This window comes from Hylobates moloch, unplaced genomic scaffold (genome assembly GCF_009828535.3).
Source record: "Hylobates moloch isolate HMO894 unplaced genomic scaffold, HMol_V3 SCAFFOLD_24, whole genome shotgun sequence".
In the NCBI taxonomy this organism is placed as follows: Eukaryota; Metazoa; Chordata; class Mammalia; order Primates; family Hylobatidae; genus Hylobates; species Hylobates moloch.
In genome coordinates, this window is record NW_026652299.1 from 32700486 (window position 1) to 32722129 (window position 21644).

The window sequence follows — 21644 nt, forward strand, 5'->3', positions numbered from 1 at the left end:
CATGTGAATAAGTACAACCCTGTAAAGGGTAATGTGGCAGCATTTCACAAAACTGCATATGCGGGAGGGGCGCGAGGTTTCACGATGGCGGTGGCTGAGGGGTTGACCCAGAGGCCCTTACAAAGTGAAAGAGGCCGGGAATCACCGCCTCCCGGCTTCTCGCAGTCCTGGGAGAAGAGCAGAAGTGTTTTTCTTTCTTCCTTTTCTTTTCTCTCTTTTTTTTTTTTTTATGAACAAGTAAACCACACAAATTTTCAACATGGGACAGAGATCTACGTCATCCACCAACAGTGGAAAGTTTATGAACCCCACAGACCAAGTCCGAAAGGAATCTCAGAAGAGAGAATTAAAGAACAAAAAACAGCGCATGATGGTTTGAGGTGCAGTGTTTGTTGTTGCTGTTGTTTTGTTTGGTTTTGTTTTGGTTTGGTTTGGTTTTGGTATTTTTGAGGTGGAGTTTCGCTCTTGTCGCCCAGGCTAGAGTGCAGTGGCGCGATCTCGGCTCACTGCAACCTCCACCTCCAGCGATTCTCCTGCCTCAGCCTCCCAAGTAGCTGGGATTACAGGCGTGTGCCACCACGCCTGGCTAATTTTTGTATTTTTAGTAGAGACGAGGTTTCACCATGTTGGCCAGGCTGGTCTTGAACTCCTGACCTCAGGTGATCTGCCTGCCTCGTCCTCCCAAAGTGCTGGGATTACAGGAGTGAGCCACTGCGCCTGGCCAGAGCTGCGGTTTTAAAAATGAAGGATCCCAAACAGATTACCCAGGACATGGAGAAATTGGATGAAATGGAGTTTAACCCACTGCAACAGCCACAATTAAATGAGAAAGTACTGAAAAACAAGCATAAAAAACTGCGTGAAATCTTTGAACATATTCTATGACTATGAAAAAGAAAATCCAGATATTTACAAGGACTTGAGAAAACTAGAAGTAGAGTATGAACAGAAGAGGGCTCAACTTAGGCAATATTTTGATGCTGTCGAGAATGCTCAGCATGCGAAGTGGAGAGCATTCCTTTGCCAGATGTGCCGTGTGCTCCTTCCAACATTTTGATTCAGGACATTCCACTTCCTGGTCCCAGCCACTCTCCATCCTTAGGAAAACCTCAGCCTATGGACCTCCAACTCAGGCAGTTTTTATCCTTCCTCTTCTTGGGCATAATGTTCCACGTTTGCCCCCTGGCAGAAAATCTCCTGGCCCTCCCCTGGCCCACCTCCTCCTCAAGTCTTGCACATGTATGGCCGTAAAGTAGGTTTTGCCCTAGATCTTCCCCCTCATAGGCAAGATGAAGAAGACATGTTATATAATCCTGAACTTGCCTGGCAAGGTCATGGTGATGATGTTTCTAGCGCCAGTGAAGATGATGGCCCTTCTGAAAACAAGGACCAACATAAGCATGGTAACGATACTGATGATGGTGACACCAACATCAGATGGAGAAAGTGGGGGGATGAATTGTGCACTGTGATGATGGTGAGAGAGACAGCAATGAAGAAAAGAACTCAGGTCTGAGTGTACAGTTTGCAGATATGCCTGGAAAATCAAGGAAGAAAAAGAAGAACATGAAGGAGTTAACTCCTCTTCAAGCCATGATGCTTCCATGGCAGGTCAAGAAGTCCCTGAGGAGGGACCAGAAGTAGAGGAATTTTCAGAGGACGATGATGAAGATGATTCTGATGACTCTGAAGCAGATAAACAATCACAAAAACAGCATAAAGAAGAGTCTCATTCTGATGGCACATCCACCGCTTCTTCACAGACAGGTGTCTGCCACCCAGCTAATTTTTGTATTTTTAGTAGAGATGGGGTTTCACCATGTTGGCCAGGCTGGTTTTGAACTCCTGACCTCAAGTGATCCTCCTGCCTCAGCCTCCCAAAGTGCTGGGATTATAGGCATGAGCCACTGTGCCTGTTCCTGCATTTACTTTTGAATCAGCAATCCCTCTTCTAGGAATTCACCCTGAAGATACATTTCCAACAGTAAGAAAATCCATTTGCACAAGGTTTATTATTGAAGCATTGTTTGCAATTGCAGAATAATTTATACAACTTAAATGCCACACACATGTGTTCCTCTTTCTCAGATACAAGCACGTCCCATCCCAGGACCACCATCTCTTGGACCACCACCTGCTCCACCATTATGGCCTCTTGGGCCAGCTACAGGCCTTCGTCTTGGCCCACCTCCAGGAGCTCCTCCATTCCTGAGATCACCTGGAATGCCAGGATTCCGAGGGCCTTTACCCTGACTTTTTACCTCCAGGACCAACACCAGCCTGACCTGGCCCTCCCCTAGGTCCACCTCCAGGTCTGCCTCCTGGTCCCCCTCCTAGGGGACCCCCACCAAAACTACCTCCCCCTGCAACTCTGGGTGTTCCTCCACCTCATCCTGGCATGATGCACCCACCATTGGTACCTCCACTTGGACCTGCCCCCGCTGGGCTTTTCCTACCAGCTCCCTGGCCGAACCCTGGGGTTTTAAGTGCACCACCCAACTTGATTCAGTGGCCCAAGGCAGATGATATGAGTGCAGCCACCATTGAGAAGAAAGCCACAGCAACTATCAGTGCCAAGCCACAGATCACTAATCCCAAGGCAGAGATTACTCGATTTTTGCCCACTGCACTGAGAGTACGTCAGGAGAATAAAGGGGCTACTGCTGCTCTCCAAAGAAAGTCAGAGGGGCTGGGCACCGTGGCTCACGCCTGTAATCCCAGCACTTTGGGAGGCCGAGGTGGGAAGATCACCTGAGGTCAGGAGTTTGAGACCAGCCTAGCCAACATGGCAAAACCCCCCATCTCTACTAAAAATACAAAAATTAGCCAGGCATGGTGGCGCACTCCTGTAGTCCCAGCTACTCAGTAGGCTGAGGCAGGAGAATGGCTTGAACCCAGAAGGCGGAGGTTGCAGTGAGCTGAGATCGCACCACTGCGCTCCAGCCTGGGCGACAGAGCAAGACTTTGTCTCAAAAAAAAAAAAAAAAAAAAGAAAGTCAGAGGATGATTCTGCTGTGCCTCTTGCCAAAGCAGCACCCAAATCTGGTCCTTCTGTTTCTGTCTCGGTACAAAGTAAGGATGATGTCTATGAGGCTTTCATGAAAGAGATGGAAGGGCTGCTGTGACAGCTTTTGATGTCCAAACAGGCTTTTGTTCACAACAGTGGCCCAGGGAGAAAGAGGCTCTTATTAAACTTACATGAAAGAACCGCTTCCATTGTCAGGGTGTTTTCTAATTTCAGTTCAAGGAATGTCCTAAAATATAGCCTTGTTCAGAATTTACTGCACAGAAAAGAGGGTATTTCATTCAGAATAGATCAGTTATTGAAGCAGTGCTGCTAACATCCTCTTCCCTTTCACACCACCATTTTCACCCTGTTTCTTTCCCTTCTCCAGTTCTTTGGAAATTTGTGATCAAGGAATCTTAGTTACTTGTTTTGACTCTCTTCTTGTGTGCTATGGGCACTGGAGTAGGGATTTCTGAAAAACCAGTTTATTTCATCTTGCCTTTTGTGTTTCAGTTATTTTTAATATTTTCCTGTAAATAGTTTGCAATATTTTACTTATAGTGAAATGGATCACAATGTAATTTCCTAATACAAAGCAGGATATGTGGGAAGAAAATGTACAACTCTTTGATTAAAATTATTTCCCACTGAACTAAACTTTGATTCATGGGAAAAATAAATAAATGTTCTACACCAAGAAAAAAAAAAAACTGCATATGCATTTACCATTTTTGTTTTGTTTTGTTTTGTTTTTTGAGACGGAGTTTCGTTCTTGTTGCCCGGGCTGGAGTGCAGTGGCATGATCTCGGCTCACTGCAACCTCTGCCTCCCAGGTTCAAGTGATTCTCCTGCCTCAGCCTCCCAAGTAGCTGGGATTACAGGCGCCCACCACCACGCCTGGCTAAGTTTTTGTATTTTTAGTAGAGACAGGGTTTCACCATGTTGGCCAGGCTGGTCTCAAACTCCTGACCTCAGATAATCCACCCGCCTGGGCCTCCCAAGTGCTGGGATTATAAGCGTGAGCTACCGCATCTGGCCTGCCGTTTTTGTTTGTTTGTTTGTTTTGTTTTGTTTTAAGATGGAGTCTCGCTCTATTGTCCAGGATGGAGTGCAGTGGCAAGATCTTGGCTCACTGCAGCTTCTGCCTCCTGGGCTCAAGGGATTCTCCTGCCTCAGCCTCCTAAATAGCTGGGACTACAGGCATGTGCCTGGCTAAGTTTTGTATTTTTAGTAGAAATGGGGTTTCACCATGTTGGCCAGACTGGTTTTGAACTCCTGACCTCAAGTGATCCTTCTGCCTCGGCCTCCCAAAATGCTGGGATTATAGGCATGAGCTACTGCGCTTGTCCCTGCATTTACCTTTGAATCAGCAATCCCACTTCCAGGAATTCACCCTGAAGATATACTTCCAACTATAAGAAAACCCATTTGCACAGGTTTATTACTGAAGCATTGTTTGCAATTGCAAAATACTTTAAACAACTTAAATGCCACACATCTAACAGTGCTTAAATGAACTATGGTACATTTGCACAATGGGCACTGTGAGGTTGTAAAGAATGAGGAAGACCTCAGTGAATTGATACAATTTCCAGAATTTATTAAGTTAAAGAAAGACAAAGTGCAAAAGATTATCTACAGTATAATATCTATTGCGTAAGAAAGAAGAAAAAATAAGAAAGAAGGAAAAATAAGAAAATACATATGTATCTGCTCATTTCAGCAAAAAAGAAACACATGCAAGATAAACCAGAAACTGAAATTAGATACCTACAAGGAATGTCAAGAAAGGGATGAAAAACACAAAGGAAACAGGGATAAGAGAAAGGCACTTTCCTAAATATAACTTTTTGTGCAGTCTAGACTTTGGAATCATGTTAGTGTTTTACATGCTCAAAAGAGAAAAATAAATAAAATCGGCCAGGCATGGTGGCTCACACCTGTAATCCCAGCACTTTGGGAGGCCGAGGCAGGAGGATCACTTGAGGTCGGGAGTTAGGGACCAGCCTGGCCAACATGGTGAAACCCCGTCTCTACTAAAAATACAAAAATTAGCTGGGTGTGGTGGCACACGCCTGTAGTCCCAGCTACTCGGAAGACTGAGGCAGGAGAATCACTTGAACCTGGGAGGCAGAGGTTGCAGTGAGCTGAGCTTGTGCCACTGCACTCCAGCCTGGGTGGCAGAGCGAGACTCCGTCTCAAAAAAAAAAAAGAAGAAGGTTTTCTCAGAGAGATGTTCGGATTTCATTTTGGAATTTAGATATGTTCTTCAGATCTTCCTTGTGCTCTGACCTAATATAATGGAGAAATCAAATAGGAAATGGAGGCAAAAGCAGTTTTGGTGAATTCCCCAAGGTCATATAGTAAGGTACAGCCTGCCACAAACTAAGATCCAGTCTTCCAATTTCTATACTGTTTCTTTCAGTCACACAATATTGCATCACAGAATGCTAGGGCGTTTTTGAATGGTGGCGTGTGCCTGTAATCCCAGCTACTCGGGAAGCTGAAGCAGGAGAATCGCTTGAACCTGGGAGTCAGCGGTTGCAGTGAGCCGAGATCACGCCACTGCACTCCAGCCTGGCGAGAGAGCAAGACTCCGTCTCAAATAAATAAATAAATAAGAAATCAACAAGGATAAGGACAATCTTATACAAACTAAAGTTTGATACAAAAAGCCCCCAAATGAATGAAACTGCTCATCAAATGAATGACATAACCACACTGAAGGATGGTCAGGGAAAAAACACAAGTAACACAAGATTAAGTCTCTATGCCCTCAGGTTACAAACCCAAACATCCCTAACACAAAATTAACTCTAATTAAAATTAGAGTTAAATGAAAATTTGAGTCATCTAATTAGAACTCGAATGAAAATTAAAATCTAATTTTCACAGAGGCATAAATTAACAGGTCTGAAATGACTTTCGTACATCCTATAAGGGAGCAAATAAGAAAATATTTAATATATTGTGTAAAATGGGAGCCAGTTTTCTCATTGTCAAAGAATGAAGTTGTGAACATAAAACAGACAATAAAATAAACCCTGTGGGCTGGTTGCGGTGGCTCATGCCTCTAATCCCAGCACTTTGGGAGGCCAAGGCGGGCGGATCGCTTGAGGTCAGGAATTTGAGACTAGCCTGGCCAACATGATGAAACCCCCATCTCTACTAAAAATACAAAAAAATTAGCTGGTCGTGGTGGTGGGCACCTGTAATCCCAGCTACTCAGGAGGCTGAGGCAAGGAGAATCGCTTGAACCCGGGAAGCAGAGGTTGCAGTGAGCCGAGATTGCACCACTGCACTCCAGCCTGGGCAACAAGAGCGAAACTCCATCTCAAAATAAATAAACAAATAAACCCTGTGTAGAGATTTCAGCGTGAACTCATGGGGATAGATAGATAGAAACATACTGTTGGAATGGATATAGATGTAGGAGGGTATGTAGGTGTGTGTACACACGCTTATATAATGCTACTTCTATCACAGATCAAGTTCTCAGTAATATTTTTCTAGGCTCTCTATTCCATTCCACTGGTGTATTTTTCTGTTCCTGTGCCTACTGCACTGTTCCTATAAATTCTCTTTGATATTTTTGATTCTTTATTCTTTGACATTTATTTTACCATTAGTTTGTAAGTTTCCATGAAAAATCTGGTTAAGAATTTGATTTAAAATAGGTTAAACTGGCCAGGTGCTGTGGCTCACGTTTGTAATCCCAGCACTTTGGGAAACCAAGGCAGGAGGATCACTTGAGCCCAGGAGTTCAAGACCAGGCTGCGCAACATAGTGAGACCCTGTCTCTACAAAAAATTCTTAAAAAAAATATTAGCTGGGCATGATGGCACGTGCCTGTAGTCTCAGCTACTGGGTCGGACTGGAGTGCTGAGGCAGGAGAATCACTTGAGCCCAGGAGGCCAAGGCCGAAGTGAGCTTTGATTGCACCACTGAACTCCACCTGGGTGACAGAGTGAGACTCTGTTTTTTTTTTTTTTTTTAAAGATTAAATTAGTAGGCTAATACAGGCAGAATTTACATATTTCATAAGATAATCCCTAGGCATTGCATATTTTTATGCTGTTGTAAATAGTATTTTTGTTTCAACTTCCAAATGTTTGTCTCTAAGTATATAAAAAGATCATTGATTTTTTTTTTTTTTGAGACGGAGTTTTGCTCTTGTTGCCCAGGCTGGAGTGTAGTGGTGTGATCCCAACTCACTACAACCTCCACCTCCTGGGTTCAAGAGATTCTTCCACATTAGCCTCCTGAGTAGCTGGGATTACAGGTGCCCACCACCACACCCAGCTAATTTTTTAAAGTATTTTTAGTAGAGATGAGGTTTCACCATGTTGGCTGGGCTGGTCTCAAACTCCTGACCTTAGGTGACCTACCTGCCTCGGCCTTCCAAAGTGCTGGGATTACAGGTGTGAGCCACTGCGCCCGGCCAGTTGGTTTTTTTTTAATGTATCAATATTATACTCTGCAATTTGTATTCACCCTTCCTCCACCCTTTTGTTCTATCTGGTCCCTTGATGGATATATGAGGCCCACGTCGGTGGGGGTGGATCTGAGTCTACAGCTTCAAATGCTCCTCGTTCCTGGAAACATGCCCACAGACACACCCAAAAATGCTTAACCAGTGACCTGTCATCCCTTAACTCAGCTGACACCTAAAATTAACCACCACATTTTCCAAATATTTGAGGGTTTTCCAGACTCTTTTTCTATTGATTTTTAACTTAATCCCACTGTGGGCACAGACTACAGCTTGTGTGGCTTAAATGCTTTCCAGTGTACTTTCCAATGGACTTGTAGGGCCTGAAATTGATTCTGTCTTGGCAAGTGATCTGTGTATTTGAAACTAATGCTTATACTGCTGTTACTCAGTGGAGTATTCTGTAAATGTCAATTAGGTCAAGTTGGTTAATACTATTGTTCGAGTCTTCTATATCTTCACTGATTTTAGTCTACTTATTCTAGAAATCTACAGAAAAATTTCCTAGAACTGAGTTTAGCATGACTGAGGAATGATATATAAAAACTGATATATAAAAATTAATTATATTTTTATATACTACCAACAGACATTTGGAAATTTAGATAAAAACTTGTTACACGATGTCAAATAAAAAATCTGGAACTTAAGTTCACAGAACAATGTTAAGAAAAAGAAGAAGAAAAAATCTGGACTTCGTAAAGGCAGACTTTATTTGAAAGGATTGTTGCAAAGTGGTGGGGAGGGGTGTACTGTTGCAGCAGGGAGAATGCACTGAACATAAGATCTGTTTGTCTCAGGGTTAGGCAAAAGGGAGGGAAGCAAGTAAAAGACAGGAAGTGGGATGAAGGGGAATGGCATGGTGGGACAGTAGATCCAATCAGTGACTTACCCCGAATCCAGTCTATTCTCTCGAGGGGTGGAGGGGAGGGTGAGCCAAAGTTCAGGGGTCTGGGCGTAGAAGAGAATCTAAACCGAAGTCTGGTTCACAAGCATTTTGTTCCCATTGATCACTGGGGACGAGCAGTTTAGCTAATTTATGAGGCAAAGAAAGGGAATTTGGAAGGCCTGTGTCTGGCCTCGACTGGGGTCTTCAAGGGGAGCATTCATGAGTCATACCAGGAAGGATGGTTCTCTGCAGTAAGCTACTTTCCAGAACACCAAGGACAAGGGATTCCTTTAAATGTATCTATTTCCTAGGATCACAGGGCTCAGGCAAAATTCAACATTGTCAATAGACAAGAAAACAGGGGCCAGAAATGTGAAAATACAGGAAATGCTCAGTATTGAGGATCTCAAGTGTAAAGGCATGACAGGAGGTAGACTGAAAAGAGTTACAGTCAAGTTTGAACATTTGAGTGCAGACCCATCAGGGTTACATGACAGGCAAGTTTGTGGGCTCAAGCGCGCACCTCAGACAGGGCTGCTCAGGCCCTCTACTCCTAGCGAAGGCCCTGTTGCTGGTTCCTAGGGTTTGCACTGATAGAGTGGCTAGATGCCTGGCAGCACCAGCTACTGACCAGACTATGAGAGTGTGTGTCACCAAAAGGTCAGCTCAGAGAGGCGGAATGTGGGGCAGGTGGCTCTTGCTTCAAAGCCCCCTGATAAAAGAGGTATTAGGTTGGTGCAAAGGTAATTGTGGTTTTTGCCAGTAAAAGTAATGGCAGCCAGGTGCGGTGGCTCACGCCTGTAATCCCAGCATTTTGGGAGGCCGAGGCAGGCGGATCACAAGGTCAGGAGTTTGAGACCAGCCTGGCCAATATGGTGAAACCCCATCTCTACCAAAAATACAAAAAGTTAGCAGGGCATGGTGGCGGGCGCCAGTGGTCCCAGCTGCTTGAGAGGCTGAGGCAGGAGAATCGCTTGAACCTGGGAGGCAGAGGTTGCAGTGAGCCGAGATCGCACCACTCACTCCAGCCTGGGCAAAGAGCGAAACTGTCTCAAAAAAAAAAAAAAAGTAATGGCAAAAGCTGCAGTTACCTTTGCACCAACCTAATACTTTCTTCTCCTCAGACAGTCTGTGGCTGCATCACAGAGAGCAGCCCACCTGTGCTGGAGCTGAGGCCAGGAAGCTGCTGCCGAGCTGTGGGGATGGGCAGGGACTCCACTTGGAAGCCTTATGTAGCCAGGGTTTCAACACTCCCCAAGTGTGAGCGCTGTTTCCTGTTACAGGGAGAGTGGGCCTCCTCCTCAGAATCACAAGTCTTTCTACAAGGTGGATATGCCTTATGCGTGCCTACCTCTCAAGAAGCAATCCTGCCTGGCCTGTGTTTTCCTCAACACCTTTGCTTTCATACCAGGAACATAAGAGAAAAGCCCAAAGCCATTAAAAATAAAGGAAGTAGCAATTAAAACACCCAAGGGCACTAAACTGCTATTAGAAGAGGAATCTAGCCTCTCAGCAATATCTAAAAACGTACTTTGAGGGAGAAACAAGAGGTCACCCTCTCAGAGAAGATGAGACACCAGAAGCCAACCTGGAAGGCCTTCATGACATGGGTGTCTACCTTGGACGACGCTGTAGAACAGCTGTGACCACCAGAACAGCAGGAAGCTGTGCGGTTGAAGCCCCAGTCTGAATCCACCAGGCTAAGCTATGAGCAGGGACCACAGTCAACTACCCAGGCTCTTCCCTCCGGCTGAATCACCCTCCCCATTCCCCAGGCCTTTCCTGCCAACGTTTCTTCTATCCCAGGGTACATCTCCCTGATAGCTCCCTGGGGATAGGCTCCATCTTACTCATCTGTGCTTGCTACAAAGTAGGGCCTTGATGGAGGTTGGTCATCCAGACATAACCCATGCCCAGGATGAAGCACAAAAACACTTATACAATGAAGAGTGGTTCAATGGTCCATTCTGTTTATTCAGAACAGTAATATAAATACACCTTAAATATTAAAAATTTTTATACACAGAAATGACCCCACTCCCCAAAAGGTTTGAAAAAATATTGTCTCCTCCTCCTTTATAAAACCCTAGATGACCCACGAAGGCAGAGCCAAGCCCTTGATGCATTTTCCTCAGCACAATTTGGCCAACGCCGGAGGGAAGGTCAAGGAGGTGGAAGGAAAACGTTATGCTGAAAATCCCTTTCCAACATGGGTGCCAAGCGCCGGTCTTGAACAAAGTACCCCGCCGAAGCATCATTTCCTAAAGCGCTTGAAGAGCGGGTGCACATGTTTGCTGGGCGCCTTGCTCCGCGATGAGTGGTACTCCATGTACACAGTGTCATCGGCCCCAGACATAGAGCTCATGGTGCCAAAGCGCCGAGATGCCTGCCGGGAAGGGGGGACCAGCCCATGTTAGTCTCCAGAGGAAAAGATATTCCTTTTATAATATTTATAATCACAGCAAATTATATAAGACTTACATAAATTTAATACATCATTTTTAATAACATTTACAGATCCCTTACTGTGTCTCAGGCATTGTTCTAATCATCTGACATATATTATCTCCTCTAATCCTCAAAACTACTATAATCCACACCTGAAAGAAGAGGAAACTGAGACACAGAGAGATTCAGTAACCTGTCCAAGATCACATACCTCTTAAGGAGATGGGACTTGAACCCAGGTAGCCTGGCTTCAGACTGTTCTTAACCATAATGCCACACTGCCTCACTTAATAACAACTTCCGAACCAATTTTATTTTTTAAGAGAGAAAGAGGGTCTCGATATGTTGACCATGCTGGTCTCAAACTCCTGGACTCAACTGATCCTCCTGCCTAGGCCTCCCAAAGTGCTGGGATTACAGATGTGAGCCACCATGCCTGGCTTGAACAGAATTTTTTTAACAGTTAGGGCAGAAGTCCCTTAAAATCTCCTGAGACACCACCTGAGGCTTTGAATCAAGTGGAAGGACAGAAAGCCCTGGGCTTGACTCTTGGCTCCACCTGTCCCTGAGTAACCCTGAGGCAAGTAATTAGTATCTGTACCTCAATGACCTCATCTGTAAAATGGGGATAACCACATCAGTGCTGACATTGCTATCCTGTGAGGAGAATGAACCAGGCACCTCCTTAAAACCAGTGAGAGCAATGAGAGCCCTCTCCTGGGTTCCCATGGAGAGTGCCCCCTGGGTGGGGGGAGGAAAGCCTTAGGCTGGAAGGAGGGCAGCCCCTCCCCAGGGACAGCTGCTTCCTTTTTGCCTTGGTCCAGCAGCTGCCCACCTTCCGGCTCTAATGGCAACTGAATTTCAAACACACCTGACTGAAGTGCACTTCTCCCCTTGGACAGGCCTGATAATTCTCCATAATGATGCTCTCACTAATTAGACCATATATTTGCTTGGCCTAGAGCAGGCATATTTGTAGAATAAATGAAAGGTTGAGTATTTTCACAGAACTCTACATTTTTCAAAGTTAAGTATTGAAGCTACCACAAGAGTTGATCCTCAGAGCAGTCTTAGGGGCTAGAGGGCTCAGCTTTATCACTGAGGAGGAACCAGAGGAGAACTGTGTGCCCACGGCCAGGGATGGCAGCCCTGTGTGTGGGAACTATGTGCCCCTGGCCCATCACGCTCCCTCCAGTTGCCACCAAGGTGAGCTGGGGTCACCTCCTTGCCATCCTGGGCTTCAACATCAAGATCTAACAAATACTCGTGTGAGCAAAGCAGGAGACCAGTCACAGCCACTGTGAGCTCAGCTGTGTGCAACAGTACAAGGGGCACACACCAAAAGGGCAACAAGGGTTGTTTCTATTCATCTCTTCCGTGTTTTCCTACATTTCCAAAAAAATCCCATGGGCCCATCCAGGCAGGACTACATGTCTGTGTCTGTGTCTACATGTAAACGCTGCCCTGTGAGAGCACTGACACCTGGAACCTCCTCACCCATTTACTCACCTGGCTGGACCTGGAGCCAAATTCCCCAGCCACCACCTCCTCCTCGGCATCCAGGTCAGTGGCTGCCAGGACTTTCTGTAAGAGCTGCTGCTGCTCTTCTTTTGTCGAAAACGCCAAGTCTTCCTCCTCCATGCCAGCGAGCTTCGTGATCACCTGCAAAGCCCAAGCCAGCAGACATGCCCCCTTCTGCTCTCTCTCCCCAGCCCTCCTCTGCCTTCTCCTGGGTCCACCTGCTTTGGTTACTTCCCTCCCCAGGCCCAGCCACCCTGGTGGCCAACAATGGAGAGCTCCTCCCTAGCATTCCAGAGACCAGCATCAGGAGCCGCCTTTAACAGGGAGCTTGACTAATGATCTCAAGGACCAGAGGGATGCAGGAATTTCAGAGAAATCTGCCCCCAGCACACAGCATCTAAATGATCACGTATGGAAGATCAACAGGAAGAATCTTAGTGATTTTAAAAGGCTCCTTCGGGTAGCCTTCACATCTTAAAGCAGACAAAGGAAGGGACAAGTGACTGGAAGGCACAGGCTGTGGCCCTTTGAGAAGGTCCCTGGCATCTGCTGTGCTCAGCAACTGGGGCTTCCAGCAGGAATGAACAAATGAAAATGAAAATGAAAATGGTAGGACATCAGGAAGATTATCTGCAGAGCTTCTCTGAGAGAGTAAGAACAGCATGTTGGAGACTAGGTTTTCATTTCTATGGGGATAACTTACTACAAGGGCTCCCTATCCCTGCAGAAAACCTGGGTTGATTCCGTAAAGGGAACTCTCCTTTCCTCCAATTCTCATGTTAATTAAATGAAAATTCCTAGAAGTAAGGACCTGAGTCCTTCTGGGCCAGGGATCCAGAGTATAGAAAATGTGCACATCTGCGCAGGCCCAACCACTCCACATCATGACTCTGGGAACTCCAACCACTGCTCCTCAACAGGCAGCACCGAAGACACAGCTCCAACCAACACAAACTACTACGGCATGGTACTGTGCCTTTTTGTCGAGGTCACCTTTCAAAGAATTCAGAGGAGCTCTTTCTGACCTGGTGCTCCTCTTACCCTCACAGCTTGGCAGGAATGAGGAAGTAGGAATGCTATTACCAGCAGGGATTTTCATGGATGGATAAAAAGGTCATGATGCGAATCCTCCAAAAAACTGGGCTCACAACCCAAGCATCTTGTCCTCTAGGCCAGCATGAGAGGTCTGAAGTGTCACTGCCTCTAGCTAAAAGAGGGGAGGCCAGACAACCCTGTCCCCCTAAGGCCCATAATGGGAACTCTCACCAATGCATAAAGAGACCCATTAAAAATGTATCTCAAAAGGCAGCCTGGATTGCGGTCTTTTGCAATCAAGAACCTGGGAGTCTAATGTTCTAGGGATGTCCTTTTAGTGGACCATAGGGGGAATTTAATTCCCCTACTTCTAGAACCCTTCATCTATCCCCAAAATATAAAGCCCTTCTGGACACCAAATACTGACATAAACGTTATATTTGTGTAACAGGAGAGAAAGCAAATGCCTCAGCCAATGAAAGTTAGCCAAAGCTTTAGAATTTCCCAATTATTAAAATACCTGATTTGTAGTACAGGATGGCTCCGATGTCTGGGAGGCAAACTGAGGCAAACTAAGGCCTGGAGCCAGCTGATGAAAGGAAGAGCTCTCCTAGCTACCTGGAGAGGCATCCCTGAGAAAGCAGCCCTGCGGGGCTCAGACTCACACAGTGCTGGCCATAGTGCTGTGGCACCTCAGTCCTGCCAGGACGGCACACTTCCCACCAACAGCTGCCCTCAGCGATTCATGCAGAGATAAAGGGAGTCTGAGGCAAGGCCTCTAATCCCCTAATGCTTGGTGCCTGCCTGCTGACAGTGGCCCTCACTTCTCCTGGAGGCCAGGGTATCAAGAAGACCTTGGTCCTAGTCTAACCAGAGGCCAAATGGAGATGTACCTTGAAGCTATAACCTTGATCTACCAAGAATCTCTGCCGCTTGGTTGAGTAAGCCATTTCCTGTGTGTCCTGGGATACCAGTGAGTAGAAAAAGGCATTGTACTCTTCTGCAACCATCCCTGCAGGAAAAAATGAGAAAAGGCAAGAAAGAAGACAACATTAGCCATTAAAATGCCAAGAGCTAAGGGTCCCAGGCTCAAAAGCAAGCACTGCAGTGGAAAAGCCCTGCACTTGGGGTTACCACCTGAACTTGGCATGGGATTGCATCAAAATTTAGAAGTCTTTTGTGCTTCTAAGGACACCATCAAGTGAAAAAACAATCCTCAGAATAAAAAAATATGTGGAAAGCATGTATCTGATAAGGGATTTGTATCTAGGTTATATAAAGAACTATTGAAACTCAACAACGAGACAAATTAATTATAAATGAGCGAAGAATATGAACAGATTATTTCTCCAAAAACAATACAAAAATAGCCAGTAAGCACATGAAATGATGCTCTACACCATTAATCACCAGGGAAATGCAACTCAAAAGCACAATGAGATTATCACCTCATCCCCCCTCCGAGGATGGCTACAATTAAAAAAGCAGATAACTGCCACTGTTGTCAAGGATGTGGAAAAACTAGAACCCTCATGCATTGCTGCTGAGAATGTAAATGATATGGCTGCTTTGGAAAATAGTCTGGCAGTTCATCAAAATGTTAAACGCACTGTTATAACCACATGACCTGGCAATTCCACTTCCAGGCATAAATCCAAGAGAAATCAAACTATATCCACACAAAAATTTGTAAATGAATTTCATAGCAGAATTCTTCTAAGAGCCAAAAAGTGGAAACAGCCCAAATGTCCATCAACAGATGTGTGGATAAATAAAATGTGGTATGGTCCATGGAATCGAATATTATTTAGCAATAAAAAAAAATGAAGTACTGACAGATGCTACAATATGGATAATCTTTTTGAAAACATTACGCTGCCGGGTGTGGTGGCTCAGTCCTGTAATCCCAGCACTTTGGGAGGCTGAGGCGGGCATGGATAACTCGAGGTCAGGTGTTTGAGACCAGCCTGGCCAACATGGTCAAACTCCATCTCTACTAAAAATACAAAAATTAGCCAGGCGTGGTGGCTCATGCCTGTAATTCCAGCTACGCAGGAGGCTGAGGCAGGAGAATCCCATGAACCTGCGAGGCAGTGGTTGCAGTGAGCCAAGATCACGCCACTGTACTCCAGACTGGGCGATAGAGCGAGATTCCATCTCCAAAAAACAAACAAACAAACAAAGAAAACATTATGCTAAGTGAAAAGAAACCAGTCACAGAAGGCCCCAAATGGTCTGATTGCATTTACATGAAATGTCCAGAAAAGGCGTACAGACATGAAAGTAGATTAGGGGCTGCCTAGGGCCGGGGGTTGAGAACAAGAGGAAATTAGGAGTGGCTGTGCATGGATGAGGATTTCTTTTAGGAGCTGATGAGAATATTCTAAACATGAATTGTGGTGATAGTTGCACAACTTTGTGAATATGGTATTTCCTAGGTTTTCTTCGAGGATCCTTATAGTTTGAGATCTTACATTTACATCTTTAATCCATTATGAGTTGATTTTTGTATGTGGTGATAGGCAGGGGTCCAGTTTCATCCGTCTGCATACAGTTAGCCAGTTTCCCTAGCACCATTTATTGAATAGGGAGTACTTTCCCCACTGCGTATTTTTGCCAATTTTGTTGAACATCAGTTGGCTGCAAGTACACGGCATTATTTCTGGGCTCTTTATTCTGCTCCATTGGTCTATGTGTCTGCTCTGTACCAGTACCACGCTGTTTTGGTTACTGTAAGCCCTGTAGCATAGTTTGAAGTTGGATACTGCAAGGCCTTTGGCTTTGTTCCTTTTGCTTAGGATTGCTTTGGCTATTCAGGCGCTTTTGTGGTTCCAGATGAATTTTAGAAGTTTTTTTCTAATTCTGTGAAAAATGATGTTGGCAATTTGATAGAATAGTGTTGAATCTGTAGATTGTTTTGGGCAGTCTGGCAATTTTAATGATATTGCTTCTTCCAATCCTCAAGCATAGAATGTTTTTCCATTTGCTTCTGTCACCTATGATTTATTTCAGGAGTGTTCTGTAGTTATTCCTAGGTTTTGTCTTTTGTTTTTACAGCTATTATAAATTGGATTGTGTTCTTGATTTGGCTCTCAGCTTGAATGTTACTGGTGTATAGAAATGCTACTGATTTTTGTACATTGATCTTGAATTCTGAAACTTTACTCAAGTTGCCTATCAGGTCTAGGAGCCTTTTGGTGGAGTCTTTAGGGTTTTCTAGGTATAGAATCATATCATTAGGGAAGACAGATAATTTAACTTCCTTTTTTCCTATCTGGATGCCTTTTATTTCTTTATCTTGCTAGATTGGTTTGGGTAGAACTTTCAGTACTATGTTGAATAGGAGTGGTGAGGGTGGGCTCTTTGTCTTGTTCCAGTTCTTTTTTTTTTTTTTTCCTGGGGGATGGAGTCTCGCTCTGTCGCCCAGGCTGGAGTGCACTGGCGTGATCTCAGCTCACTGCAAGCTCCGCCTCCCGGGTTCACGCCATTCTCCTGCTTCAGCCTCCCGAGTAGCTGGGACTATAGGCGCCCGCCACCACGCCCGGCTAATTTTTTGTATTTTTAGTAGGGATGGGGTTTCACCACGTTAGCCAGAATGACCTAGATCTCCTGACCTTGTTGTGATCCGCCCACCTCGGCCTCCCAAAGTGCTGGGGCTGCAGGCGTGAGCCACCGTACCCGGCTGTCTTGTTCCAGTTCTTAAAGGGAATGCTTCCAGCTTTTGCTTGTTTAGTATGATGCTAGCTGTGAGTTTGTCATAGATGGCTTTTATTATTGTGAGATATGTTCCTTCGATGACATTTGTTGAGGGTTTTTATCATGAATGAATGTTGAATTTTATCAAAAGCTCTTTCTGGGCCGGACGCAGTGGCTCACACCTGTAATCCCAGCACTTCGGGAGGCCGAGGTGGGTGGATCACCTGAGGTCAGGCCTTCGAGACCAGCATTGCCAACATGGCGAAACCCTGTCTCTATTAAAAATACAAAAAAATTAGCTGGGCATGGTGGTGCATGCCTGTAGTCCCAGCTACTCAGGAGGCTGAGGCAGGAGAATAGTTTGAATCTGGGAGGCAGAGGTTGCAGTGAGCCAAGATTGCACCATTGCACTCCAGTCTGGGCAACAAGAGAGAGCCTCTGCCTCAAAAAAATAAAAAACCTTTTTCTGTGTCTATTAGGATGATTATATGCTTTTCATTTTTAATTATGTGGTGAATCACATTTATTGACTTCCACATGTTGAACCAACTTTGCATCCCAGAAATAAAGCCTATTTGACTGTGGTGAATTAACTTTTTGATATGCCGCTGGATTTGCTTTGTCAGCATTTTGTTACAGATTTTTGCGTCTGTGTTCATCAGGAATACTGGCCTGTAGTTTTATTTTTTCATCGTGTCTTTGCCAGATTTTGGTATCAGGATGATAGTGATTTCGTAGTATGAGTTAGGGAGAAGTCCCTCCTCCTCAATTTTTTTGAATAGTTTCAGTAGAACTGAATACATCTGGTCCAGGACTTTTTTAGTTGGTAGTTTTTTGTTTTTTGTTTTTGTTTTTGTTTTTTTTGAGATGGAGTCTCACTCTGTAACCCAGGCTGGAGTGCAGTGGCACGATCTCAGCTCACTGCAACCTCCACCTCCTGGGTTTAAGCAATTCTCCTGCCTCAGCCTTCCACGTGGCTGGAACTACAGGCACACGCCACTAAGCCCATCTAGTTTTGTATTTTCAGTAGAGACGAGGTTTCACCATGTTGGTCAGGCTGGTCTGGAACTCCTGACCTCAGGTGATCCACCTGCCTCAGCCTCCCAAAGTGCTGGGATTAGAGGTGTGAGCCACCATGCCTGGGGCCATATTTTTTTTTAAATTACTGATTCAATTTCTCCTTATTGATCTGTTCAGGGTTTCAATTAATTCCTGATTCAATCTTGGGAAGTTGTATGTTTCCAGGAATTTATCTATTTCCTCTAGATTTACTAGTTTGTGTGCACAGAGGTATTTATAAGTCTCTGAGAGTGTATTTCTGGGGATCAGCTGTGATGTCACCTTTGTCATTTCTGATTGTCCTTATTTGGATCTTCCCTTTTTTGTTAATCTAACTAGCAGTCCATCAATCTTATTTATCTTTTTTTTTTGAGACGGAGTCTCACTCTGTCACCCAGGCTGGAGTGCAGAGGCACGATCTTGGCTCACTGCAGCCTCTGCCTCCCGGGTTCACGCAATTCTCCTGCCTCAGCCTCCTGAGTAGCTGGGATTACAAGCATGTGCCACCACATTCAGCTAATTTTTGTATTTTTAGTAGAGACAGGGTTTCTCCATGTTGGTCAGGCTGCTCTTGAACTCCTGACCTTGTGATCCGCCCACCTCGGCCTCCCAAAGTTCCAAGATTACAGGCATGAGCTACTGCGCCTGGCCTTATTTATCTTTTCAAAGAACCAGCTTTTTATTTCATTGGTCCTTTGTATTGTTTTTGAGTCTGAATTTCATTTAGCTCTGCTCTGATTTTAGTTATTTCTTTTCTTCAGCTAGTTTTGGGATTAGCTTGTTCTTATTTTTCTAGTTCCTTCAGGTGAAACGTCAAATTGTTAATTTGAAATCTATCTTCTCGATGTAGGTGTTCAGTGCTATAAACTTTCCTAACAATACCTTTGCTGTACCCCAGAGATTTGGTATGTTGTATCTGTTTTCATTTGTTTCAAATAATTTTTGATTCCTGCCTAATTTGTTTATCCAAAAGTCATTCAGGAGCAAGCTGTTTTGTTTCTATGTAATTGTGTGGGGTTTTTTTTCTGCTTTTTGCTTTTATTTAGAGATGGGGTCTCACTATGTTGCCCAGAATGGTCTTGAACTCCTGAGTTCAAATGATCCTCCCACTTTGGCCTCCCAAAGTGCTGGGATTACAGGCATGAGCCACTGTGCCTGGCCAACTGCATGGTTTTGAGAGTTCTTCCTGGTACTGATTTCTATTTTTATTCCACTGTGATCCAAGAACATGCTTGGTATGATTTCGACTTTTTTGAATTTATTGAGTCTTTTTTTTTTTTTTTTTTGAGACGGAGTCTCGCTCTGTTGCCTAGGCTGGAGTGCAGTGGCGCAATCTCGGCTCACTGCAAGCTCCACCTCCCAGGTTCACGCCATTCTCCTGCTTCAGCCTCCCGAGTAGCTGAGACTACAGGCACCTGCCACCACACGCCTGGCTAATTTTTTGTATTTTTAGTGGAGACGTGGTTTCACCGTGTTAGCCAGGATGGTCTCGATCTCCTGACCTTGTGATGTGCCCGCCTTGGACTCCCAAAGTGCTAGGATCACAGGCGTGAGCCACTGCACCCTGTCGAATTTATTGAGACTTTAATAAAGTCGAGCATGAAGTCTTACATTGCTTTATGGCCAAACACATGATTTTTTTTGTTTTGTTTTGTGACGGAGTCCTGCTCTGTTGCCCAGGCTGGAGTGCAGTGGCATGATCTTGGCTCACTGCAACCTCCGCCTCCCAGCTTCAAGCCAGTTCTCCTGCCTCAGGCTCCCGAGTAGCTGGGACTACAGGCGCACGCCGCCACACTCAGCTAATTTTTGTATTTTAGTAGAGACGGGGTTTCACCGTGGCTGGTTGCAACTCCTGAGCTCAGGCAATCCGCCAGCCTCAGCCTCCCAAAGTGCTGGGATTACACGCGTGAGCCACTGCACCAGGCCCACGTGATCAATCTTAAGAGCATATTCTGGGGGCAGATGAGAATATATATTCTGTGGTTGTTGGGTAGAGAATTATGTAGATGCCTATTAGGTCCAATTGGTCAAGTGTTGAATTTTAAGTACAAAATTTGTTAGTTTTCTGCCTCTATAATCTGTCTAATGCTGTCAGTGGGGTGTCAAAATCTCCTACTATTATTGTGTGGCTGTCTAAGCCTTTTCCTAGCTCTACAAGTACTTGTTTTATGAATCTGGGTGCTCCAATGTTGGGTGCATATATATTTAGGATAGTTAAGTCTTCTTGTTGAATTGAACCATTTATCACTGTGTAATGACCTTTTTTACTGTGGCTGGTTTAAAGTCTGTTTTATCTGGTGCAAGAATAGTGACCCCCCTGCCCCACTCTTTTTTTTATTTGTGTGATAGATTTTTCCCTATCCCTTTACTTTGAACCTATGGGTCCTGTTACATGTGAGAGAGGTCTCTTGAAGACAGCAGAAGGCTGGGTCTTGTTTTTAATCCAATTTGCCACTCCAAGTCTTCTAGGTAGGGTGTTTAGGTTGTTTACATTCAAGGTTAATATTGATACATGAGGCTTTATTCCTATCATGGTGTCATTAGCTGGTTGCTCTGTAGTTTGGATTGTGTAGTTGCTTTACAGGGTCTGTGGGCTATGTGCTTACGTGTACTTTTGTGGTAGCAGGTGTCACCATTCTTTCATTTCCATGTTTAGAACTCTCAAGCCTCTCTTGTAGGGCCAGTCTGGTGACAACAAATTCTTTTAGCAGTTGCTTGTCTGGGAAAGATTTTATTTCTTCTTTGCTTATGAAGCTTAGTTTGGCAGGATATGAAATTCTTGGTTAGGATTTTTTTTATTTTCTTCTTAAAGAGACTGGGTCTCACTATGGTTTTTTGGTTTTTGTTTTTTTGTTTTGAGACAGAGTCTTCCTGTTGTTGCCCAGGCTGGAGTGCAATGGTGCAATCTCGGCTCACTGAAACCTCTGCCTCCTGGGTTCCAGCAATACTCCTGCCTCAGCCTCCTGAGTAGCTGAGATTATAGGCACCCGCCACCACGCCCGGCTAATTTTTGTATTTTTAGTGGAGATGGGGTTTCACCATGTTGGCCAGGCTGGTCTCGAACTCCTGACCTCAGGTGATCCACTCACCTCGGCCTCCCAAAGTGCTAGGATTACAGGTGTAAGCCACTGCACCTGGCCTGTTTTTTTGTTTGTTTGTTTTTGTTTTAAACGGGGTCTTGTTCTGTTGCCCGAGGTAGAATGCCATGGTGAGATGTCAGATCACTGCAACCTCTGCCTCCCAGGCAAGCAATTCTGTTGCCTCAGCCTCCGGAGTGGCTGGGACTACAGGCTCATGCCGTGGTGATGTCAGATCACTGCAACCTCTGCCTCCCAGGCAAGCAATTCTCTTGCCTCAGCCTCCGGAGTGGCTGGGACTACAGGCACACACCACCACACCCGGCTAATTGTTGTATTTTTTGTAGGAACAGGGTTTCGTCATGTTGCCCAGACTGGTCTCAAACTCCTGAGTTCAAGCAATCTGCCTACCTTGGCCTC

At 45.0% G+C, this 21644-nt stretch overlaps 1 protein-coding gene and 1 pseudogene across 2 annotated transcripts in view; one reads left to right on the forward strand and one right to left on the reverse strand.

The window, feature by feature from the left end:
* The first annotated feature begins 259 nt into the window (after nt 1-259).
* LOC116462976 (WW domain-binding protein 11-like) lies at nt 260-3125 on the forward strand (annotated as a pseudogene).
* A 7212-nt stretch (nt 3126-10337) lies between these two features.
* The window catches only part of ERCC3 (ERCC excision repair 3, TFIIH core complex helicase subunit), a 37396-nt gene continuing 26089 nt past the window's right edge, over nt 10338-21644 (reverse strand). For both annotated transcript variants that reach the window (XM_032145944.2, XM_032145947.2), the window contains 3 exons: nt 14286-14404; nt 12346-12498; nt 10338-10774 (listed from right to left, as the gene is read on the reverse strand). In XM_032145944.2, coding sequence (XP_032001835.1) covers nt 10643-10774; nt 12346-12498; nt 14286-14404 — 404 coding nt within the window. In that variant the 3' untranslated portion in view covers nt 10338-10642. The remainder of the gene's footprint in view (nt 10775-12345; nt 12499-14285; nt 14405-21644) is intronic.